The following is a 24,327-nucleotide window of genomic DNA, read 5'->3' as shown; positions in this document are numbered from 1 at the left end:
CAGATGGTACCGGTACCCCATGCTGCGGGTAACTTCGGGAGGGGGGGAGCGCGGCTGCAGAGACGGGCATGCCAGAAACGCCACAACCCAAAGGAAACCTTTATTGGGGACTCTGCGGGCACTGAACAGAACGTGGCATTTCTTACATCTTCCTCCTGCGCTGGGGCCCCAACATGACCGGGAAGCCCCCAAAAACGCAGCTCCGATACCACTAGCTATATACATATACATACATCCACAAGCAGGGATGGGTACGCAGCAGGGTTACAGATGGGACCAAGTCCCAGGGCGAGAGGTGCTCAGCGTTCAGGGCTGTGACGCCCCACTCTAAGCACCGCGGGTGGAAGGGGTGAGCGCTGAAGCATGGGACAGGCGAAGCCCAAGCCAGCAGCTGCTGCTGTGATGGCAAGCAAGGGCAGGTGGAGGGCATGCGACCACCACAGCAGCCCAAGCCCACTAACTGTGTAGCACCAGGCACTCCAGACCTCTGTCCACCCCAGCTCTTGGAGTCACGGGGACAGGGTCTGCTCCAGCCCTCTGGCATGACACAGCTCGGAAGCGAGCAGGCTGTTCCAGGGCTGGGGACGTTGCTCCCTGCCCTGCCTGGGGCTCACGCGACGGGCAGGGCCTGCTGGGCCTTCACCTGGTGAGAGAACACACATGGCACTAAGGGGGAGCACTGCCAGGGCAGGCCTGTGCCAGGGACTGATGTGCCATGGGGACAAGGACACAAAGGCTAGGGACAGCCAAGGGAAATGGGTCCCTATGTCCTCCTACACACACGCTGCACCCAACTGGCCCCTCAGCACCCCCTGTCAGCCACCACTCTGCTGCCGTCTGTGCCTGTCCCCAGGGCATCAGGGCTCACCAGGGCAGGGGCACCCACCCCTATTCCGTGCTGGCTACCAGGGCAAACTCACCTCCAGGTTTGTCCTGGCCTTGCGCAGCACGTTGTGGGTCCTGGTCACTGCAAGAGAGAGAGAGAGAGAGAGAGATGGGGGTTGGTGAGGTCCCTGTGCCATGGAGCCACCCCAGGCACATGGGTACCAGGCCAGCTTGGCCGTGCCACCCCGCAGCAGGATGCCACCCAGGCCACATACGCTGGCTCACAATGAACTGCTCCATGCTGTCCTTGAGCTGGGCTGTGCTGCGCAGCCGCTCAGCCGTGCTCTGCAGAGCATCCTCCCTCTCGGAGAGCTGGGCCCGCAGCGCCGCAATCTCGCCCTGTAGCGCCTGCTCCTGGGACGAAATGAGAAGGCTGAGCAGGATGAGCCGAGCATCCAGCCCCAGCGCCCTGCCAGCCCCCGGCCCACTGCCTACCTTGCCCTGGTGCTGGGCAGGGCTGACGGGCAGCACGGTGCTCCAGAAGGCAGCAAGGAGGGACGCGCACTCCTCCAGGACGCGGTGCAGGGTGCTGGCGCTGCCCCAGAGGTGGCCCGCGCCCGTCCACCCCAGGGCCTGTGGGAGAAGGGTGCAGGAGCGGGTGCTGCCGGGGCACCTGCATCCCGCTGTTCCCGGGGACCCACCGTGCCCACCCCAACATGGCAGGATAGTGCCGGCAACAGCCCCCAGGGTAGAGGCTACCTGCCGCTTGCCAGCCCTGCAAGCCTTGGGGCTGATACTGGGCTCAGGAGCCAGTTTATGCATGGTCCACAGAGGGTATGGCCCCCGGCCACCTCCAGTCCCGTCCTGCCCACACTTTACCTCCTTTCCCGGGCGCGGGCAGTTAGGCAGCCCCAGTGCTGGGCGCGTGAGACACATCAGCTCGCAGGCCAGCGTCTTCCCCTCCAGGATGTGCTGCTCCAGGGCCCGGTAAGTGTCCAGGTGGCCAACAACATGAGCCCCTGTCAGTCCCTCGCTCTTCCTCACCAGTGGGTCTGCCCCCCGTGGCTCTGTGGAACAAGCAGGGCTAGGTGAGGACCAGTCCCTGCTCCCCCTGTGGCCCTCCCCATCCCATCCCAGGTGCTTGGCTCTGCCCTGGGCTCTCCATCCTTGCTCAGCACAGAGCAAACTCGACCACGAGTTTGTCAGGTCACAGCAGCCCCTGAGGTATGCATGTGGGGCAGGCTCTAGTACCCACCCTTCATCTGCCGGGCCACCGAAGTGTCAGAGGGCGGCGGGGAGAAGAGGGGAGCTGCCGAACTCATGCCAACATCCCGCACCGGAGGAGATGGGAAGCAGCCTGGAACAAGAAGTGTCTGAGCCCCTGCGGATGGCTGTGGCTCTGTGCCTGGGGCTGCTGGGGTCCTGCCCCCCGCTTTCTGCCTGCCAACAGGGCCACCATGTTCCTCCTGCTGCCACGACAGGAGAGGTGGTTGGGACAACCCAAGGGTTGCAGAGGGGCCAGGCACACCAAGAGGAGGAGCTGGGGGTGCTGGGCGCGGGTCCCATACCTGCACGGATCTCAGCAGGGGGGCGAGGAAGGCTCTCGTAGACATGCAGTTCTGCGCGCAGGGTCTTCAGGAGCAGGCGGTGCTCCTCACACTGCTGCTGCAGGAGCGTCACCGTGTGCTGCAGCCTGCAGAGGGGGTACACGTGGGTCCGGTGCCAGCCATGGCACTCAGCCCTGCTGGCCCCAAAGCCACAATGCCCCAAAACCTTACCTGTTGTTGTCCTCCTGCAGAGAGCGCCGCTCGTCCCGGAGCTGCCGGACACTCTCTTGGCGTTCGGTGAGCTCCTCTGCCAGCCTCCGCTGCTCCCCACGCCTCTGGCCCAGCTCTGCTTCAGCCTCCCGTGTCCGGGAGCAGGCAGCCAGGAGCGCCTCCTGCACCCGCGCCAGCTCTGGGGACAGAGAGCACGGAGGTGTCGCCGCCATCCCACTCAGCCAGTGCCCTCTGAGACTCAGACATGGGATGCTGGTAGCCCTAACCTTGGGAGAGGTGGTCACGCTGGAGCCGCAGGGTCCGGTTGTCCTCGCGCAGAGCCTGGTTCTCCCCGCTCAGCTGCAGCCCCGGCTCTGAAGTCTGGGCATAGACATCGCTGGGCAACCCTGCAAAGGGGGACTGGCGCTGAATCTCTCTCCCCAACACCCCTCCGTGCACAGGGAGAGCGCTTCCCCATGCAATGGGGCATGCAAAGCCTGGACATCCACCCCCTCACCCCCAGCAGCCCTGGCCCCAGTGCAGCACCGTACCGCTGGGTTTGCCCGTGGAGGCCAGGCGGCGTTCCAGCTGCTCCCGGAGCCGGTCGTTGGTGCAGATGGATTCCTCCAGGCGCTGGCGCAGGCTGCGGATCTCCACCAAGTGTTCCTCCAGCAGGTCTGCCCCTACCACAGCCGAGGAGACGGCTCAGGGCAGGGATGGATGTGCAACCTGCCTCCCGCTGTCCCCACTACCCTGCCCCATACCAGAGCCATGTCCCGGAGCCATTCTGGTGCCGGGTCTCCTCCCTGTTCCCCTACAGCCAGTCAGGATTGCCCCCATGGTCTGCAACACGGACCTTACCTGTTAGCTTCTGGCTGGAGGGGTACCCCGATGGCAGGGCCCCATAAAGCGGCTGGCCAGGAGGGGGTGCGTCCCAGAGGGTGCGGGTCTCGGTGGCCCCAGGGATGTCAGCCAGGTTCTGCAGGGCACCATGCCGGCAGAGCGATGCGGGGGCTTTGCTGCCCTCTCTGAAGGGCCCCAGTGGTGCTGAGGGCTTTGCTGGTGCCACGGGCAGCGTCACACCTGCATGCACAGGGCAAAGCGGTGAGGAGGAGGAGGGCAATGAGCAGGGAGGAAGAATGGGTGTAACACGCTCCTGCCGTGTGCTTTTTGCCTCCTTCTCGCTCTGCCCAACAGTACAGCCCAGTGTCCCCCCATGGTGATGCCCCATCATTGACCTCGTGACCCGATCAAACCCATTCTGGGCTCACCCAGGGCTTGCTAATTATGTGAGATGAGTTGGAGGGTCTCAGCCCCACTCCTACACAACAACTGAGCAAACCAGCCCTTTCCCAGAGGCCCCTGGGATGTGCCAGTGCCCGCACCAAGGGCTGGTGCTGCCTCAGGCTGTGTCCCTCCCACATGCTATGTCCTCTCTACACGAGAGCCACGTGTCCCCATCATGCCCCAGCCAGACTGATGGGACCCAACCTTGAAGCAGTAGCCCCAGGAAGCAGGAGAAGGGCCAGGGCAGGACAGGCAGGTCAGAGAGGGTGGGGGGGCCATGCGGCACGGCATGGCGTGCAGGGCAGGCAGGACCGACCCCATGCCTGAGAAACGTGCTCACTTTCTCCCAGCTGCCTCCGGAGCACCTGTAGTTCCTGCTGTGCCTCGGCCAGGGAGCAGACGCGGGTCCCGCAGCAGCCCAGGAGCGAGGGGGCTGCGGGGGGCGGGGGGCCAGCAGGTAAGAAGGGGGGCAGCCCGGGGACCAAGGCAGGCAGGGGGGCAGTAACAGGTTTGGACAAGGAGTCAAAGTGAAGGCCTAGAGACAGGAGAGAGAGAGAGATATCAGGGCAGCTCTGGCTCAGCCTAGCAGGGACCCCTCTTCCCTGGGGGCACTGGGGACCCTGGCACGTCCCCATCAGCCAAGTCCGCAGGTGCTGCAGGCTGGGACACCCCATGTGAGGCCAGTCCCAGCTTTGCAGGGCTGTGGAACCATGGCAGGACTCCCCAAGACACCCCCCTGCAGCCCTGGGTGCTGTGTGTGTGCACACAGAGAGCTGGCACTGGGACATGGTGCCACATGGGCAGCCCCTGCCTGACGGGCACCTACTGCTGCAGCGACCCACGGGATACAGAGGGGCTGCATGTCCCCGTCCCGCGGCGGTGGCTCCCCAGGCACCTGTGAGTCGGGCGGGCTCCTCGTGGCACTGGCTGCACTCGCTGGCCGCGTCCCCGTCAGAGCAGGGCTCCAGCCCCTCGGAGACGAAGGAGGTACTGGTGGCAGAGCGGGACGACTCGGAGGGTGGGCGGCTGCTGCCTGGGGACTCACAGCGCTCCTGCAGCTTCGCCTCCAGGCTCTCGATCACCTTCTCCTTCTCCTGGAGCTCCCGGCTGAGCCTGTGGAGGTGGCCCATCACTGGAGCCAGCAGGGCAGGGTGACCCCCTCCACCCCTTCCCCGTTGTGCTGTGCATGCTCCAGCGTGACACCTCACACGCCACATCCCACCCATGCTGCAAGGCTGCCTGGAGCCATGGGGCGCCCAGCCCAAGCCTGGGGCTCCCCATCCCCAGAGGAGAGGCAACCACACAGCATCCACCTGGAGCAGAGACCCTGGGACCACCTCAGACCCTCACCCCAAGAGCAATGATAGCCCCTGGGCTGCCCACACAGAGCAGGTCCCCCAAGCCCTCTCTGGGAACCAGTACCTCAATGCCAGGAGTTCATGGCTGGTTTTATCCTCCCCATCTTGTCGATCTCCTGAAAAACCAAGCCAGAGAGGAGCCAGTCAGTGTCTCCATGGCCCAGGCTGCCTGGCCCCAAACAGAGCCACAGCAGGACAACCCAGCTCAGAGCAGGTAGCCCAAGTGGCACAAGGTATCCAAATGTCCCCAGCCCTTCACAGAACCCATCAAAGCATCCCTTCCCATCCTGCTGTACCCCACAATATCCAGTCCCCGTGCCCACCCCGCTCCCAAAGGTACTTACTGGTGCCCAGCTTGTCGCTGAGCCTCTCAGCCAGCTGCCTGCCTTGGGCCAGCTGCTCCCGGAAGCCCTGGCCCAGGTAGTAGTCGATGTCAGTGCCGCGGAGGAGGTCCTCAAAGGACCGCAGAGCATCACGCAGGTGCTGGACCAGGCTGCGGCTCACCCCACGGCCCTCCCGCAGTGTCTGCCGCAGGTGGGAGAGCTCCCGAGCCTGCGCTTGGATCAGCGAGTCGTACTTCCTAGGAGGGATCAGCAAGTTGGGGATCCGTGGGGCTGCCAGACACGCCCCCAGAGAGGACGGCAGGGTTAAACACCCCTGGCTGCGGGGAAAGCATGCAACAAGAAGCCACCACCTTTGGGCAACCCCTGGAAACCTCCCAGTAGCCCCCTGTCTCGTCCCAGTACCCACAGCCATACCCCGGCCAAGTGGCAGATTGGAGCTCCTTAGGCAAAACGCCTCCAGGCTTGGCTGCAGGCAGCTGTGCCTCAAGGAGGGCGACGCGGTGCACCAGGTGCTGCAGGTCACGGTGTGCCCGCAGGGCAGGTGGGCAGAGGGTGCCGTGGCCGTCTGACTGCCAGCCCTCGTCCTCGTCAGTGAGGCTGTGGGCTGGGGAGGCTAGGGCCACGGGACCCAGCGGGGGCCGCTCGGCACCCGAGGTGTAGCCACTGGTGACGGAGATGGAGCGGGCACGGCGCTGCAGGCTCTGGATCACCTTGTTGGCATTGAGCAGCTGCGCCTTGAGGTCCTGGATGTGCTGGTGCAGGGCCCCCACATCTGCCTGTGCCACGGCTTTCCGGGCGGCCTTGCCCACCTTGGGCATCCCTGGCCGGCATGGGGACCCCAGCTCCTCGCCCAGGCTGGGCTCACTGAATACATCTGGCTCCTCGCACTCTGCGGAGGGAACAGGGCACAGTGTCGCTTTTCCATGCCAGGTGGGCAAGGCACAGGGATTCACGGAGCCTCTGGCTGTCCTTACCGGGGCTGGTGGTCTCATCCCGGTCCACCTCAGTCTCGCTTCGCCCACACGTCTCATAGCCCAGGTCCTGGAAGTCCACCTGCACTTGCTTGCTGAGCTGCTGGGCATGGGGTTCACCTGCCAGGCAGCCTCATCAGCTCAGGGTCCTCCTCTGGGCAGGATTCACCTCCCCTGCCCCACGTACAGCACCATACGCAGGGCACACTAGGCTCAAAACAGACATCACCACCCCCAATCCCACCCAGGGTTTTAACTCACGGAGCAGGATGTGGTACTTCTCCAGTTGCTCAGCTTGTGCCCGCACTGTGGCTTCCGAGACGGCGAGCTTGTCCTGCAGCTCCTGGCACTGCCTGTGGCCCTGCACCATCTGGGAGTGCAGCTCTGCGCCCAGCCCCGGCCAGCCCCCGCTGGGGACCGTACCCTCCACCTGCCAGAGGGGACACGGGTTGTGAGCTCCCCACCTCCATCGCCGTCACCATTCCAGTCCCCTGTGCCCAGGGCACTTACGTGGCTCCCGTCCCCTCCACCTGAGGTGCCAGGGCAGGGTCTTTTGGGCACATCATCCTGGGATCGTGCCTCCAGCGCTGGACGTTTGGTGGGCACAGCTCCTCTCTCTGCCGGGACCCCCTGGCCATCCCCGCTGCCACCAAGGGTGCTGCGGCTCTTCCTCTGCAGCCTGCGGGGCTCGGGGGCCGGGGAGCTGCCCAACCCAGCCTCCTCCTGCTCCCCACTCTCCAGCAGCGACGTGGCTTCACCTATCCGCTCCTTCAGTTCCGCATTCTCCAGGCACAGGCTCAGCATCGCCTTCCTAGGGGCACACAACGCCGTGAAGGGAAAGCAGTGGCTGGGATACGGGATGCCACCTCGAGCTGCTGCCACCCACCAGCTCCCACGTCCCAGGGCTCTTGCCTGATGTGGGAGACAGAGGAGAAGCCGGCTTCCTCCAGCTGCGCCTTCAGTTCCCGCAGCTCTTCTTCTGCCCGCAGCTCCCGCTCTGGCACGGTGGGTGCCATGCTCCCCATCAGGGTCCTTTCAGTGCCCCTGCTTTCCTTAGGGGGCCGGGGGCTGCTCTAGAGGGACAAAGACAGGGTGATGGGGACGTTCCCGAGGGGGCTAGGACACGGCATGGCAGCGGCGCAGTGCCCAACTCTGCTGTGCCTGTTCCCGGCGCTTTGCTGCCCTGACTCACGTGCTGGGTTGCCGCGCCGTGGGCTGCCTCCTCCTTGATGCTGTGGGTGAAGTTGGTGCTGGCATTCTCAGCCTCTGTGCCCGTGGCCTGACCTAGGGGACGGGACAGCACAGCACAACAAGGCACTCAAAGCAGTGGCAATGGTGGCACTACCTCTGCCTCCTCCTCCCTGGCGATGCCTGTAGGCAGCCCCGGGGCAGGTGCCCGCTCTCATACATACCCGGTGCTGGGGCAGTCCCAGCAGAACTGAGGTCTCCCCTCTGTCCCTGTGCCCTGCCACCCCCTCTACGCATGCTGGAGCTCCAGTCCAGCACCCTGTGGCCCTGCACCATGGGAGGGGACAGCCCCAGCTGCCCGCAGCCCCAGGGGTGGCACCCACTCCATCCCCATCTCTGCCTTCACACCACCTTGTGCTTGCTGCCCCCATGCATCCGTGCCACCCGTCCTGCAGCCGCTTCACAAGCCACAGCCAGCAGCGGGTGCTCTGTCAGGGAGCCTCGCTGGGGCTGCCCCGACCTAGCAGGGCTGTGGGGCTGCACCCCACATCATCACCTGCCGGGGCAGGGGCAGCTCCGGGATAGCACCACCAGCCACCCTGCCCACATCGCCCAAGCCCTGCCATCATACATGGCACTGGGCTCTTGGCAAGCCCAGCGCTGGCCTCGCAGAGCAGCAGCAGAGCTAAAGGGACACTTGCATCCATACCGCAGTGCGTGGGGGGCTGGGACCCACCCTGCCCCACAGAGCTGAGCTGGGGGCACGCTTTTCTGCTCACGCACAGCTCTGCTCCTGACCCCATGGTGCAGAGCCCTGGGCGAGGGTTTGCACCCCTTGTCTAGGCAGCTTTCCTCCCGCCCAGCTGCAGGGCCCTGCTCAGGCTTGGGACATGGGTGTATCCCCAATCCCTCTTCTCCCCAGGGAGAGGGGAGCTTGGTCAGGGCCCAAGACCGCCCCCCAGCGCGGTGCAGGACCAGGTTTCGCAGATGCCTGTGCCCCACAGGAGATGCAGCTGCTTTGCCTGCAGCTAAACCCATCACCATCAGGTCTGGAGCGCCCAGGCAAGGCTGAACGCAGAGCAAGGGAACACAAAGAAATCCCGGCAGGACAGAGGGCAAACATCGCGGGTGGAGGAGAAGCCAGCAGGGAAGCATTTGCTCCTGGCAGGGAGAGCCGAGGACCAGCCAGGAGCACACCTTGCAGCAGGACAGGCATTGCACAGCACGCTGTGGCACGCTCAGGAGACCCGCTCATCACAAAACTGACAGGAGGTTGCAAAAATCAGGGGCACCTCACTGCCCTGTTCACCGAAGCAACCGTACCTCAGGGAGCAAGGACAGTCATCGCAGAAAAGCGCTATTTTGGGAGTAAAAAAAAAGCTTAGAGGCAGGTGGAAGTGGCAGCAGCACCCCAGCGAAGCACCAGCTCCCGTGGGTGGCACTCAGCATAGCCAAAGCACAGCCCTGTGACCCCTGGGGACAGAGCCTGCCGGGTGACAAACCATCCAGGGCTACAGCTCAACTCCTGCAGGCCCCAAAGGGTGAGGGGATGCAGACCCTCAGGTGCAGGTTTTGCTGGGGGCAGGGTGCGGTGTTGAGGGCCATGGGCACATGGGTCTCGGGCTGAGTGGCCATGGCTGAGAGGCCGGGGCAGGGTGGCTCCCAGCCAGCACAGCTGCTCTGGGCACGCGGGAGAACCACTTCTCGTGCCAGGACACCGCACCTCGCTTCTTGCCATCACCCACTGCTCCACGCGGCTTCCAGCGTTCCAGGAGTGGGACAGAAAAAGGGAGTGCAAATCTCAAGGAAAAACAAAACAATACAAAACACCAAACCCAGATGAGGAAGCTGGTGCTGGGGGAGCAGAAGAACGCGCATATAGGTCAGCCTCTGCCCAAGCTGCTGTTCTCCAAGTGCTTGAACCCTCCCTCGCAGCAGGAGCACACCAGCGTGCAAATTCAAAGCGACAGGGGCTGCTCGGCTCTCTGTGTATTACCGGCAAAGGAGACAAGATATGCAACCCCAGCGCTATTTCTCACAGACTCCTCTGCCTTTCACACCTAGCCCGAAGGCAAAGAAAATTGGTTGCATGGCTTGAAAATGGCACACGGCTCACAGGCACGGGACCCCCAGGTGCATTGGCTGCCCTGGAAGTCTTCACACTGCTGGTAACAAGGGAAGAGAAGCAGAGGTCCCCGGGGGAATAAGAGAGGGGAAGGAGAGACCTCCACAAAGAGCTACAAGACAGCACAAAGCACTGCACAGTTCGACAGAGGGTGCTCTTGGGCATGGGATGCTCAGGCTGGTCCTTCTGCAGGGCAGAGGAGGGCACAGCCAGGGCTACCAGAGATGAAAGGAAGCCCCAAAGAACAGGGGAAAAGTTGGGTTCCCTCAGGTTAGGATAATGCTCCCCAATGGGGCGCTTTACAGCTGTGATGCTAACAGAGGCTAGGGACAGATCTGCAGCAAGACACATGCACAAGAAGAGATGGGAGCTGCCGGAACACCAGCCAAGGCTTCCCTCAGGCCCAAGGAGCCTGTGCTGGGTCCTGGGCTCCGTGGTATCCAAGCGACCAGGGAGCCAGACAGGCATCAGAGCCAGGATGGAGGAGGGAAGGTGGAAAGGACACAGACACAAAGGCTCCTACAAAGTGAGAGGCAGAAGGAGAAAGAGAAGATGGTGCTACGGAGAGAAGTGAGAAGAAGGGAATGAGATTAAACACAAGAAAGGAAAAGCTAACCAAGTACCAGAGCTGCCCAGCAGCCACCAGCTGTGTCCCTTCAGGCTGCATGAGAACTATTGAACTCACCACGCAGCTAGGCACGGACCCAGAGGAGCAGTGCTGACCTACTGCGTGTGAAGGGAGAGCTGTGCTGCCTCCTATCCCTCTCTGAGGCAGGGAAGAGAAGACCTCAGCGCAGGTGCAAGGCATGGGATAGGTGGTGCCACATGATGCGGTCACAAGGAGACGTGCAGCAGAGCAGTCACAGGTCCACGTGGCGCAGCCCAGCGAGACAGAGCTCTTCTGCTCTACCCGCTCCAGTTTCAGATGCTCAGAGGTACAAAGTTTGCTCCTGACACCTTGGGAAGTGACTGAGTATGAGGCAGCTGATCCATAGACTGCTGCGCAGGGGAAGTGCTGGTCATCAGCGAGCTGTTGCTATTGTTTTTCAGCTCTCACACTAGCCCCAACACTCCCAGAGGAGGTGAAAGATGCCCTAGAAAAGGTATGCAGTGGTGCCAGGCGGGACTGGCCATAGCAAAGCAGAAATAGGCCCCTGCCCGTCACGCACGTGGAGCCCGAGTGTGAGATGTGCACATACAAGTGACAGAACAGACCCAGCCCAGACCCTGGGAGTAGGGACAGGTCTCAGTCACCCCAAATCATGTGTCAAAAAGAGGAGGAAGCTCTCCCCTGAAGGCACTCGCAAGCCAGGCTGAGACAACTTAAAATTAGTGGGGGCAGGAAGTCAGTAAAATCATCGATACTGGAATAGGATTTGATTTAAGCATAAAGTTAATTGCAGTTCTACACTCAGACTTGTGTAAGAGCCCTAGGCAAGTGCCAACAGGTCTTGCAACCCTTCTCAAATCCTCTGGCTCTGGAACCCACTTTTCCATATACACCTTCTCCTTTTGGGCCAGCCACCATCAACCCAAGCGGGGGATGTCACTGGGTAAAAAAAAAAAAAAAAAAAAAAAAAAAAAAAATGGTGAGGGAATACAAAAAAAAAAAACTCACACTCATGCACTTGGGAGATGATAGAGGACATTTGCTGTTTCCTTCAGAGAAAGGGAATCTTTATTTGGCCCACGGGGATGGGAGGAGAAGGGAGATGGAGGGAAATCAACTAAAATGGAATGATTTGAATGTGCAAATACATCAGTAGCCACCAGGGTGGGTCAGACAGGAACATACACAAGACACAGGTGGATTGCACTGATCGCCGTTTCCAAAGCAGCTCAAAAAACAAAAACAAATGAAAAAAAGCCCCACACCAGTTCTATCGTACCATTACTAAGTACCAAAGCAACCCTCCCAGAGTCAGTGAGATAGGCTGGCTCGGTTAGTGAACCATTTCCGTGGCAGGCGGGCGAGCGCCAGTGCTCAGAAGGCATGCTGGGGTAGGACTCTCACACGCTCCTGTTCCCCACCTCCTATGGCGCCCTGTGTCTCCAGCCTGCTCAAACGCTCCAAACTTCTTCCAAGAGCTTCTTCCAGCTGTCCCCGGAGCTCGTGGACCCCCTCCAGCTCCACCTGCAGAGTGCGGTCTCTCGCAGCACTAAGCGGACACGTCGCGCAAAAGGGAAGAGGGTTAGACAGGCTGCAGCAAGCGCATACCAAATTGGCCCCTCCATCCAGGACTGTCACTTAACTCCAGACACAGGCCCTGCACACTCCCCAGGCAGCTTGGTCACCTTCTGCCTCACCTCTAAAACTCCCCAGAGCACAGCCATCCCCAAAAAAGGTTCCAGCCCATGGTAGGGGACTCCTAGTAACAGCTGTTCTTCAGTACTTACCCAAGCACTCCACTTATGTGCTCTCTTGCTATCAGGTAGCTCAAATATCCCAGAGACTGCAGCCCCATGAAGGGCAGGAGATTAGTGTGGAGGACAGAGAATGCAGGCCATACTGTGCCGCAGGACAACCGCCTGGATAAGCACCTACATAGATCTTTATCAACCCAACAGTTGGTTGGGAACTTGACAGCAGCCTCTGAAAGGTGGCCAAGTATGGGTGGGAAACTGAGCCGGGAAGGGATAAGCCAGGGAACAGAGAAGGAAATCCCAGGGCCTGAACAAGAGGTGGCAATAGGGAGAGTTTACAGCATTTAAAGCTGGCCACTGCAGCCTTTTCAAGGGAAGAAGGCAGCCTAAAACTTGGACTCCAAAAGCCACATTTGTCCGATTCTTTGCTCAGACTTCCTCTTACCCATTGAGGGCTCTCAGACTTGCAAAATGATCACTGGTCTAGGTGGTCCACCCACGCTTGCCCCAGCAGCGGGGCAGGGCAGCATGGAGCCAAGGCAGCCTCGCTTACCTGTCTGGGTGCGTGTGAAACTTTACCAGGCTGCCGTAGAGCTGCCTCTCTGCCTGGAGAGCCTCATTTAACCGATTCCTTTCGGCCACCAGCCCTTCCAGCATCAGTAACAACTGGGTGGAGGGAACAAACAAGATACAACACTTAGAGACAGAAATCAAAAGGTGGCACCTGGCTGCCTCAGAGAAACAGGGGCTTGCCCTTCCTCTCTTGCTTGTGTCCAAGTGGTTAAGTTGACCACTGTCACCCCTGGACTCCCCAGAAGACTGCCCTTGAGACAAGTGCTAAAGGGAACCCATCCCCTCATCTGTATTACCCCCATCATACACAGCCAGCTCCCAAGAACAAGCGCATCCCAGCACATCCAAAGGTTGGAAAAAAAAACCTGAGCACCAGCAGAAATATAAACACATCCAAGCTTGCCCCACATGGCACACTACCTGCTGCCTTCTGTTTCCAGTAGCCTCTTGTCCTCGTGACTCTGCTATGGCCACTTTCTCCCGAAGAACCAGAACTTCTTGTGTAAGCCTTTCCATGGCTGGAATTTCTTCGGGATCCACCAGCTGCATCTGCAGATCCTGAAAACCAACAGCAGGAGGGCTCAGTAACAAGGACAGCTGGACCTTCGTAATCCTCCCCAGGGCACAACTGCTAAAAGTTTCCAGCGTTTGGAAAGAGCCAGATCTCCTAGGAAAGTAACGTCAAAGCACCCAGAGTGTATTAAGCACAGAAAACAGCCTGGAGCAAGAACTGAGAAGGGACACAGCGCACTCTGTTTAAAGGACTTGAAGAAGGGTGTTTGGTACACATGGAGATAAAAGCCAAATAACGAGTCTCTGGGGGTTTGGGACCTTTGCTTTCTGGACAAAGTAACACAGGGGGCTGTAGGCAAACCAGCAGTTATACCATCCATGGACAGACAGCCACATTACTCTGAGGATGTCGGGAAAGAAGGGACTCCTCTGCAGTCTTCCCAGGCAGAAAGTTCCAGCACAGCGTGTTATCTCACCTTGATGAGGTCCTCTTTGATCTGGATCGTCCTGGTCAAGGACTCAATATCTGAGGCCTGCACCTGCAGCTCTTCCTCCTGCGTGGCCACGACAGACTGGAGAGCAGCAAGCTCCCGCTAAGGAGGGAAGAGAAGTCCATGAAAGACTTCAGAAAGACAAAACCCCACTGCAAGCTGCTGTTCCATTTCTCTCACTAGGGGTACCCTCACAATAGGGGGGTCCAAAACTTCCAGTGAGGGGCAGCCCAGTGGTCTCCTGTAAGCAAGGGAGATCAGCACAGCCTCCATCCCAAGCTTACCCTGCTTTCCCTTTCCTTCTTCACCATTAGCTCCAGCTCCTCTTTGGCATTAACAAGATCCTTCTCCAGTTCTGCTGCTGACATCGTAACTGCCAAGACAGTTTGGTTACTGCAGGGTTATTGTGTGCCAGCTCCGACCCCAGGACCAGACAGAATCCCTCTTTGGCAAACAGGTCCACAACGCTTGCGCTCCCCATCACGCTGCCTCTTAGTGAACACTCTTCTTCCCTCCTTAATCCTTAAACAGCAGTCCAAAGCAACACAACATCCCAGGCCCACTGTCCCATCCCTGGCAAAGTTCACACATCCCGGCCCCAAGGCAAAACCCAACACAGTTGCACTTGTCCCAAACCAGTCTGAACCATAAAGTCAAAACCCCTTCACTGAACAGCATCAGCTCTTCAGTGAAAGCTGACACCAATCTTTCTCTTCCCCATACTCCCACCCCTGAACCATCACCCAAAGGAGAGGCAAAGCTTTATTTCAAACCACTCATTCTTGCTCAAAGCTTCTACTCTCTATTTCATATAACCATGTTTTTCCCACAGCAGAAAGCTCTGGTCCTGTTTGGGGACCTTAAAAGAAGGTGTCACCACACTCACCTCCCTCTGTCCTGCAGCTGCTGTCCCCCTGCGGGGGTCCGGCAATGGCTGTAGCTCCACAAGCTCTTTGCAGCATTTCCTGAAAACACAAAAGCCTCCAGGTTTGCACCTTTATGGTGAACCTCGCGCTCACAGCTTCCCCAGAGCTCCAGGATTACAGCAAAGCTGCTGGCTGCTTTGTTGATGCCTCTGAAATGTGAGAAACCAGGGATGGGGATCTAGCCAGGTCACGGGGACAAATGAATTGCACCCAATCTAGAAGCTAAGTGTGTGGGCAACAGGGCTCTGGCCTTGTTTATTTGGCACTAGGAGGGTGCTAGCAGTAAGTGTCTTTACTATAATAAAGATTAAACAGGTTTCACTCCACTACAACAAACTCATCTTTCAGCTGAGACTCGACAAAGACCTACATCTTCATCGAAGGATGTGGCCCAGAGGGACCGTGCAGGAAGGAAAACACAGAGCTTGGCCCATATACACAACCCTGGAAGTCTCTAGAGCTCACTTTGATCCTGGGAATAGAAGTGAGCAACCTGTTTACAGCTGCTTTAAAACATTCAACACGTCAGCTCACCAATAAACCATTAACAGCTGCTCAAGTAGGAGCACGGCATACGTAGCCTTGAAGTTGTGTTCAGCCTCAAAGGGGTTTTTAGTAAAGCTGCTTTAAAAATACCAACTCCAATTGTGGAAGAGACAGCAAACAGCCAGCAGGCTCTGCCAAGAATTAGTGGGACCTAAAATTAGCTCTCTTGTCCCCTCCAGAATGTGACAATGTCAGGGAGGGGATTACAATACAGCGAGGCAGCCCAGCCCAAGGAAGGACTGGGTCAAAGCTGGAAGGTCAGAGGGTGAATTTCTTTCATACTCTCATGTGCCCTAAGGACTCATATACTGCCTGATCAAAACGAAAGGAGACACTGAGTGACAAAGGCTGGTGGAATCACGATCAGAACAGCCAGGCAGCATTTCTGCTCCTCAGTTTCTTCTTTTCCTCCTATAGGAAGTCTCTTCCCTAATCCCACTTTCATTTCTATCGTTCTCTGTGGTACTCCCCTCTCTCCCATTTCCTCCTGTTGCCATCAGTTCTCTCTGGAGCCCCGAGGATACAGGCAGAGCAATGCAGTGCACGATTCTTACTTGTATGGGCTGTTTGTCATCCTTCAACAGCCTGGCACCAGCAGACTGGGTCCCGACAGACTCCTTTCCCAACACTTGCTGGCGTAGGAGTTGTAACTCGCAGCTCCTTTCAGCCAAAGCGTGTGCCATCTTCTCAGCAGCCATCTGATTGAGCAGGAAAAACAGGGAAAGGCAGGGCTGTGATCAGCGGTAGGATCCCTGTCCCTCACCTTCCTTGGAGACTAAGGGAAACCATCTCAATATTTATCTGTCACTAGATACTGGAAGTGATCTGCAAACCAGCCTGGGAACTACTGCTCCTGGCCACTCACAGTGACTCCACAATAGCCCTCCCATCTCTGCTTGCCAGGCAGCTGCAGCAAGGCTCAGCCCCTCTGCCTACAGAGGAACAAGCTCCTCAGTTTCTCACACCCCGTTCAGGAGGGGAGAAAGACAGAGGACAGACAAAGAGGAGGAGACAGTGCTTGGCCTTTTAGCCTTCTTTTTATGAAAGGAAACTCAATGCGAAGAATCCTGGGTAACACTGAACTGCACACAGTGTGCAGAAGTAGGAACCGTGGCTCTTCAAGTGCCATTTATATGCCCAGGACCACACACTAGTTTGACTAATGTGTAAGTTAAGAGGCAATGAAGAGAGCTTCCTCAGACTTCTGCGCTATGCAAGAAACAGCTCAGAGTCTTCCTTTCTGGTCTAGTACCACCCACCATCCCACGGCCCCTCTGGTGCCCTAGGCCCAGGAACATGGACATCTAGGAAGATCCACACCTCCTTCCACATGACATACACAAGCCCCACCCAGTCCACTCAGTCACAGGGACCTGAGACCTGAACACTGCTACAAGAGGTGCTGCTTCATAACTGCTCCCATATGATGTGTTGAGACCAACCTAGGAACAGCTAATGGCATCTCACATGCTTCTTCAACACTCAGCAGCTCCACCAGGCTACATCAACAGCAGCCAGAGAACGGTTTCTGTTTGCTTAATGCAAGGCAGAGGCATCCACCCCAGACTCCCCACTGCAGCACTGCATACAACTTACTCGGCTCTGCTGCTCCTTGGTGCTCATGGCCTGTAGCAGCTCCTGAATTTCAGCATCATGCTCCATGGTCTGACGGTTCCTGTCACTGAGGAGATCCTGAAGCATCTTCTCCTTGTGCTGGAGACGCAAGCACAGCTCCTCTGCTACCTCGCTCTGCCCTGGGCCCAGCTTGCACAGCAGAGTTGCTGTAAGCTCCTGAACAAGGGGAGGAAGGGAGAAATGGAGAGATGTTGCTACCATCAAACTGCAAGCTCTTCAAGGATGAGGAGTTCTTCAGCCTGGGTGTAGCTGAGGGCACAGTGTCTCAGCAAGCACAGGTATTTACAGGTGCCAAAAGCAGCCTTCCTCAAGTGCCTTCCTCGAAGGCAGGCAGCCAGGAGACTCTGGTTTGGGACTTCTCTCTCTGCAGACAAACTGGCTGAAGGCTCAGGAAGCCAAGGTAAGGCCTTACCTCCACTTCCTTGTTCCTGTCATGTAGGCAGGTCTGCAGCTGCTGGATGATCCCCTCCTGCTCCTTCTGCCTGCTGCAGGATTTGGCCTCAATCTCTTCCTTCAGCCAGCGGAGGTTTTGGCAGGTTGCTGACACCTGCTCCAGTTCCAGGGTTTTGGCTTTCAGGAGGCTCTCCAGGCTCTGGGGACCACAACAGAAGCAGCTCAACCAGTGACAGGAACCTTATACTGAAATTAAGCAGAACTGGAAATACCAGTCTCTCCTACCAGTGGAATCACACAGATTCACCCCCATCCTCTCCAGACATCACGCACTCACCTCTACACCCAGCCAAGAAACGCGAGTGACCCAGGAACTTGCCCTGCACGCAGGGCCAGAGGAAAGCCAACACCCTGCAGGTGCTCTCTCCAGCAACAACCAGAGCATTCCCAGGAAAGTTTGTCTGGCACCACACCACAACCAGGCTGGACTTGGCATGCCCAGGTACAAGTACTCACATGAATGGTGGCCTCATTGCTGGACAGGACATTGCGCAGCCTCTCCAGGTCGCCTCCACGCTCCCTTATTGAAAGGCGGAGCTGTTGCAGCTCTTTTTCCTTCTTCTCCAGGGCACAGAACTTCTCATCTACTGCTCGCTAGGGTGAGAGGAGGTGATGGCTCAGAATGGGGTAGTAGGGCTCTGCAGCCCACCACTCGCTTTGCGGAGCACCTCAGCTCTCCCTTTCAGAGGACTCCTCTGGAAGGCTGAGCCATGAAGAGCACGCAGAAGACATGATCACCCCTTGGGTCAGCGTGGGGCTGCACTGTTGATGGTACTCAAAGGCTGAGCCACAGGGAAAGCAGGGAGACATCACCAACAGACTGTGCTCACCTCCAAAGCAGCATCCCTGTCACTGACTCGCTGCTGCAGTTTCTCCAACATGGCATTCATGGCTGCAGGGCTCTTGTCCAAGCTTTGCTGGCATTGCAGAAGTTCCCTCAATTCCTAGAGGTCATACAAACACCCCCACAGTACAACTGTCAGTCCAGAAACCCTCCAGAGAGCAGCACAGGAGAATCAGGGCTACCTACCTCCACCCTACACTTGGTATACTCCCCACATTAAAGGGTGGCAGAGTCACAGCACCTGGGGCTGGTTGACTGGCACCTGCCAGGCACTGCTGTGGGCTGAGGCACTCTGTCACCTGTGCCTCCTTCCTCACCTTGGGAGCCCAGAAGCCCCTCTCTCCTTCCTTTCTTCAAGGGGCACACATGAAAGCTACAGCCTGACTTTTGCATTGACAAATACCAAAGAAAGAGCAGGGGCCTCCTTACTACTCACTACTTACACTCAATTTGCATCTTTCTGCATCTCACCTGCAGAAGCTGTTCCTTGCGAGCCAGATGCTGACTCAAACACTGAATTCTCTGCTCCTGGGCCTGCAGCTCACGGCATTTCTCCCACTCCACGGTCTGGAGCTGCTGAGCCTTGTCCTGAAGCTCTGCCTGCAGCTGCTGTACCACAGCACGCAGCTCCTGCAAGGGAAAAGCACCTATCTTGGCAGTCAGTCTCAACAGACCTGCAAACAGCAGGCCAATCTGAAGAAGCCAAGGGCTGTGGGGGCAGCCAAAAATGCTCTGCAATACTACAGCTTTTACAACTCAAAATACACTTCCATGGTGATGACTTTGAATTTATTCCATTTCCCAGGTATCCACCCCTTGCTCTGGCCACAGGCAGAGCTTTAGTCAGAGCTAACCTGTGCAGCAGTGACCATTAACTTTGTAACATTGCAAAAAAAGATGGGACATTTGTACCTGCCAAAGACATACCAGTGACAACATACCCACTATCAACTGTCTTTGCTGATTCTAAATCCTCAGATACGAAGCTAAGGAGGCTGGATAATGCTCCCTGCCACGTGTAACAAGGGGTTTGCCAAGCATGCCCAGACTGATACAGGCAGAAACGACGAATGAGAGGGGAGTACTGACTACATCAGTGCTTCTTAAGTCATGTAAATCCAGAGACTTCCAAGCTAAGTGCTTGTCATACCTGGTTGTGTTTCCAGGTTGCCTCTTTCTGCTGCTCTTCCTCATGCACCGTGGTCTCTAAGAGCTGGGTTGCTCTCCTGGCTTCAGCCAGTTGATGCTCTTTCTGGCGCTGAGCTCTTTTCAGTTTCTGCACCTCCAGCTTGGTGCAGAATAGCGTGTTCTGAAGATCTAGCAGTGACATTTGCTGCTCTTGGGATGAGAGCGGGCTCTCTGACATCTAACAAGAGTGGGAAGCAGAGAAACTCAAGATTCCCTTCACAAGAGAGATTTAAAGATCAGGATCCCTGCAGAACAAAGCCTGATGTATTTGAGGCTTTCTAGGGACATACCTGCAACTGTCCCAGATGGCTTCTGTGTAACATGTCCCGCAGCTTGGCCATTGTCTCATTCTGCCCTTCAATGATATGGTACAGCTCTTCTGTCTACAAGGCAAAGGATAGGAAGCCCAGTCATCGGCAAACCAAGCACAAACCCTCCTGTCCCAAGCCTCCAGCATGGAGTACGACACTTGCCAGCACCATACAAAAGCAAGAGCTTCACAAGACATAATATAATGAGATCCAGAATGCATAGCAATGGCTTAAGCATTCCTTTTCAGTCACTGCCTACAGGGCTAGTACACCTTCTTCTTTTGGGGAGCACCACCCAACACTATTACCTTACTCTCCTTGCTCTTCAGGGCCTCATTCAGACTCTGAATTGTACGATTTTGCCTCTGCGACGTTTCTTGGACAGATTTTAATTCAAAATTCAATTCATTCAGCTTTTCCTGCAACAACTAGAGACAGAAATATGTTGTTTTGTTAATACTCCCTAAGGCTCTACACAAACACCCTTAGGACTCCCTCCACGCCTTACTCAAGTCCATACAGCCCAGGTATTCACCAGATCAAGATCAATGTGGCTCTCTCTAGAGTCTGTAAATACTGTTTGAGCTGAGTGGAAACCAGTGAGTAAACGCAAAGCCTTCATTCCCTCCACAGGACTGTCCCAGTGCTTCTGGTTCCTCCAATGCAGCCTCCACAAGCAGGGCAGATGTTCCAGGCTTGGGTTCACATATCTTACTGCCTCCCACATACTCCAGGACAGCCTTGCTCAGACTGCCCAGCAGCCTTCCCAGTTTCTATCATTTTTTTCTGTTCTCTTAAGGAGGAAGAGCTGCTTCAGCCCCAGAACCTCCCTAGAGATCTGAACCAAAAAAAAAATCAACATGGAGAAGCTATGCATCCTAAAAACTGTCCCCTTTGCTTCTGAGGTCCTCCAGAGCATTGAAGCTGCCCCTTTACAGTCTTCCAGCCCCTTCTCTTGCTGCCTCCTTTGACCACCTAGGCACTCTTGCCACAACTGTTGGGCTAGGCAACTCTACATTTGATCAGATCAGAGGCTTATCTAGCCTCAAGTTCTGGCTTCAGCACAACAGTCTTGCCAGTGGCAGCATGCCAACAGCACGGCCACAAAGCAAAGGGGAATGTCTCACTACTCTCCACAGCTGGTTTAGAACCTGAGAAACTTTTGCCTTTGACATTTTCACCTTAAAGAGACTATCATCTCAAACAGTTTTAGGACGGTTCTCTGCTTTCACCATAACATTCACAACGCAGTGCACATTGTGCATTTAAGCAACTGCTTGTTAGTCTTTTTAAACACGCTGTCTGTTTGCATTCTTAGTCCTGGATGATATGCATCTTCCTCAGAACTTACCCAAGCCTCAATTTCTTAAGGAGTTGGTGCTGCCCACCACATGATTTCCCTTTGTTGCTCATTAGTTTACACACCTGTCATGTTATCTCTTCTCTAACAGACACTCCCCCTAAACTGTTTAAACACTTCCAACTGCATTTACTGGGCCCTGGGCCTCTTGATTTCCTTGTCAACTTTTGAGGTCCAGGCAGCTCCAAGAGCTCACACCTGTCCCCAGATTTAAATAAAGATCCCATCCCAATGTTTTTTCCTGTTTGACCCCTCTGTTTTCACAGCGGGTATAATTTACCTTAGAGTTCAAGAGCATAACTAAGAACATCTACCCCTCACAACACGTGTTAAATTTGATCTGTCTCAAGACAACTCAGCTGCATGTTTCCTTCCTAAGAAAGCCTTTAAATCTAAATGAAAACAGGGCCCCCCCGAGCTGATCTCCCTTACTGCTTGCAAAAAAGGCAGCAGCTGTCTCAAAAGGCAGGTGCCTTCCTCTCCTGCACCAGGCTCAGCCCATGCAAATCCAAGAGACAGGGAAATAGCCCTGTGCATCTCTGCTTCACCAGGTCCCAGAAGGCTCACCAGGCAAGTGGGAAGTTCTTCCAAAATAATGGTTTGCAAAAATAAGTATGGAAAATTTATACAGCACAGCTGCAGAAAAAAGTAAATGCTTTTAACTCAAGCTGGCAGACGACAGCACCGAGAATCAGTGTGTCAGCACACACAGCCTTGCTGGAACGGAGGTGCAAATGCCTGCCTCTGGTCAGACTAGGAGGCACCTTCCAATACTAACTACATCGGACTCACTAGGCACTGAATTTGCTATTTGTGAAGAAATACCTTGTTGGCAGCTTCAGATTGCTGGATTTTGCTCTGCAGCTCTGCAGCACACAGATTGGACACATGCTCCCCTGCTGCAGGGTCACCTGGAGCCAGCTGCTGACGTTCATCCTGCAAATTCTGAAAGAAAAAAAGAAGAAAAAAATGAGAGAAATGACTAAAGTCTTGCACTGGCTTCTTATACTCAGCTGTCAGCCCTTGCAGCATGGGCTTAATATGCCCCACTGGGCTTTTCTAACTACGTCCGAAACATGATGCTGCCCATGTCTCCCTTCACTTGGGTGGCAGGCTGGCACCTGGCAGCTCTCTGCCTGACCTGCCACAAGTTCCCTCTGTCCCGAGGCTCTGGTTGGGCTCCCTGTCTCTCCTCATTCCCATACTGTGAGCCCAGCAGCTTGTCTGGCTCTAACCACTGTCTGCAGGCTGATGACAGATCTGCTCCCCACACCCAAGCCACATGCCTGCAACCTCTCTCCTTCCTACGTACCCTGCTAGCAGCTTCAAAATGCTTCAAAACAAAGCCAGCACCAAATCAAACTCACTCCCATGTTCTCCCAAGCTTCTCCTCCTTAATCAAGCCCACAACCTTCAATCCTTCCCAACAGCTACCTTCCTGCTGTGACCTGGCAGTCCCACCCCCCCACTCTGAACCCCTCCACTTGTGATTCTCTGGGCTCTCCTTCACAGCTCCCCGTGCTCCAGCATCCATGCCGTGTGTGATTCCCTGCAGCTCTGCAAGCTGTAGCAAATTCAGTGCCATAGCTGAGACTTTTTTTCATGACACAAACCCGTTTATTGAGAATGAAAACGGCCTACTTTCTGATGCATGGCCTGCCAGACCCTGCTGGCTGAGCACACACTAATCCCTTGTCATCCCTTCTTATCCTCACGCTACCTCCCGCCTAGTGAATTGTTAACTCCTGAGAGCAGCATCCAAACCAGCCACCCACCTCAGCCCTCACAGGACTCGTCGAGTATTCCTGAATACTACCAGCAATATGAGATCAATAGTACTGGTGTCTGTTTCAAATGGGAGCCCTGGCAAGCACCGGGTTACAGTGCAGAGACTACGAGAACATGGCAGAGCTTCTCAGAGGGCGTACAGGAGCATCAGCTCCAGGCAGCACAGCTCAGTGAGAACAACACCCAGCTCTGATTAGCCCTATCAGACTGAATCCTCATCTTCAACACCCAGCTCTGATTAGCCCTATCAGGCTGAATCCTCATCTTCAGCAGCCATAGAAACGCGGTCTCTGAGAAAGGCAGGCAGCGCAGGGGAGCTCCCCCTGGCCTGTGCATTGCCTGTCACGTACTGAAGCTTCCATACAGAAGCAATGCTTCCCTTTACCGTGATGTTTTATTAAGATTTTAGTGAAAACTTGAACAGCCATAGCAAGTAATTTGAAAAATTTGCCCAGACAGAAGGCATCGGATCAGATAGGGAAAACTGCTGGAACCTGTCATGTAGCACCTTTCCTCAGAATTCACACACTCCAAAGAAAAATAAGCAGAAAGCCTGCAAAGAGCAAAGAGCAGGGAGGGGAAAGACAGAGCCAGCTCCAGAGTCCGAAGTCCCAAAGCCCAAGCTGCCTCCCTCCTGCTTCACTGCAGCCATGTCAGGAGCACGGCTCCCCAGCAGTTTCTCCTACATCAGCATTTTAGTGACTCTCTCTCCTCAGTACAGCTCGAGCAATGTCAGCACACACTAACCTAGACAGAACGCTTCTTTAAAAAACAATAATGATAATTGTGGCATTATCTAAGCCTGCCAAGCTCACATCTGCCCAGAACAGCGGGTAAAAGATCGTCTGTCAGTCGGACAAGGCTCCCCTTGCTGGAGCACAGCACCGCAAGAGTGTGTCTGACAGAGGCTGGTTTTGGTGGCATTTTTCTGGGGCTGTGGCAATGAAGAGGAAGAATTGTTGGTTTAAGAAAACACCCAAGACGACAGTACCTACAAGATCACGTGCCCAATACCAGATCTCTCGGTCATTGTAGCTTACAGCAGTAAATTTAAAGGAGAACTGCAGTTTCCCAAAAGCAGTAAGGGAACTGTGGTCCTATACATCCCATACATTCCTTTTATGTTACCAGAACAGCATTTATGCATAGGAATTGCTGGACAGCAGTACCTGACTTTAAGAAAGAGCATTGCTCGTACAATGAGAAAGAAAAATAATTTATATAAGAACCATTTAGTTCACTAGCTGCATACGATTTCCTATTTTTGCTGCTAAAGCCATCCGAGGGATTAAGCGCTTTCCCCCTTCTGCCAGACCCTGCACCGAAGCCTACAACTGCTGCTGCCGCCATGGCGAGAAACAGGCAGTAAAAAAATCCCGCAGGATTAACTCCTGGCAGGGACGATCGGATGGCAAAGGCTGGAGGTTGGAGAAACTCCTCTACAACAGTTCCAAGAAGAGGATGGCGAGGCATGACACAA

The 24,327-nt window shown here is 56.1% G+C and overlaps 1 protein-coding gene across 8 annotated transcripts in view; it reads right to left on the bottom strand.

The window, feature by feature from the left end:
- Positions 1–82: 82 nt before the first annotated feature.
- LOC134519867 (myomegalin) overlaps positions 83–24,327 on the bottom strand; it is a 35,252-nt gene continuing 11,007 nt past the window's right edge. For 4 of the 8 annotated variants that reach the window (XM_063344590.1, XM_063344591.1, XM_063344583.1 and 1 more), the window contains 37 exons: positions 21,885–22,004; positions 20,008–20,127; positions 19,679–19,771; positions 19,351–19,566; positions 18,672–18,830; positions 18,187–18,300; positions 17,813–17,950; positions 17,316–17,495; positions 16,865–17,059; positions 15,823–15,966; positions 14,683–14,761; positions 14,081–14,169; positions 13,782–13,898; positions 13,213–13,350; positions 12,773–12,885; positions 11,887–12,014; positions 11,345–11,404; positions 7,735–7,826; positions 7,455–7,615; positions 7,053–7,353; positions 6,804–6,972; positions 6,546–6,662; positions 5,986–6,460; positions 5,572–5,807; positions 5,292–5,343; positions 4,765–4,982; positions 4,210–4,404; positions 3,444–3,665; positions 3,134–3,265; positions 2,870–2,989; positions 2,604–2,781; positions 2,394–2,518; positions 2,081–2,182; positions 1,321–1,892; positions 1,101–1,239; positions 921–967; positions 83–643 (listed from right to left, as the gene is read on the bottom strand). In XM_063344590.1, the coding sequence (XP_063200660.1) occupies positions 611–643; positions 921–967; positions 1,101–1,239; positions 1,321–1,892; positions 2,081–2,182; positions 2,394–2,518; positions 2,604–2,781; positions 2,870–2,989; positions 3,134–3,265; positions 3,444–3,665; positions 4,210–4,404; positions 4,765–4,982; positions 5,292–5,343; positions 5,572–5,807; positions 5,986–6,460; positions 6,546–6,662; positions 6,804–6,972; positions 7,053–7,353; positions 7,455–7,615; positions 7,735–7,826; positions 11,345–11,404; positions 11,887–12,014; positions 12,773–12,885; positions 13,213–13,350; positions 13,782–13,898; positions 14,081–14,169; positions 14,683–14,761; positions 15,823–15,966; positions 16,865–17,059; positions 17,316–17,495; positions 17,813–17,950; positions 18,187–18,300; positions 18,672–18,830; positions 19,351–19,566; positions 19,679–19,771; positions 20,008–20,127; positions 21,885–22,004 (5,889 nt within the window). In that variant the 3' untranslated portion in view covers positions 83–610. The remainder of the gene's footprint in view (positions 644–920; positions 968–1,100; positions 1,240–1,320; positions 1,893–2,080; positions 2,183–2,393; positions 2,519–2,603; positions 2,782–2,869; positions 2,990–3,133; positions 3,266–3,443; positions 3,666–4,209; positions 4,405–4,764; positions 4,983–5,291; positions 5,344–5,571; positions 5,808–5,985; positions 6,461–6,545; positions 6,663–6,803; positions 6,973–7,052; positions 7,354–7,454; positions 7,616–7,734; positions 7,827–11,344; positions 11,405–11,886; positions 12,015–12,772; positions 12,886–13,212; positions 13,351–13,781; positions 13,899–14,080; positions 14,170–14,682; positions 14,762–15,822; positions 15,967–16,864; positions 17,060–17,315; positions 17,496–17,812; positions 17,951–18,186; positions 18,301–18,671; positions 18,831–19,350; positions 19,567–19,678; positions 19,772–20,007; positions 20,128–21,884; positions 22,005–24,327) is intronic. The other 4 variants (XM_063344587.1, XM_063344589.1, XM_063344586.1 and 1 more) reach the window with 4 other exon arrangements.

Source organism: Chroicocephalus ridibundus, chromosome 8 (genome assembly GCF_963924245.1).
Source record: "Chroicocephalus ridibundus chromosome 8, bChrRid1.1, whole genome shotgun sequence".
Classification (NCBI taxonomy): domain Eukaryota; kingdom Metazoa; phylum Chordata; class Aves; order Charadriiformes; family Laridae; genus Chroicocephalus; species Chroicocephalus ridibundus.
Note: the sequence above shows the minus strand (reverse complement) of the source record. Positions and strands in the feature narration are given on the sequence as shown.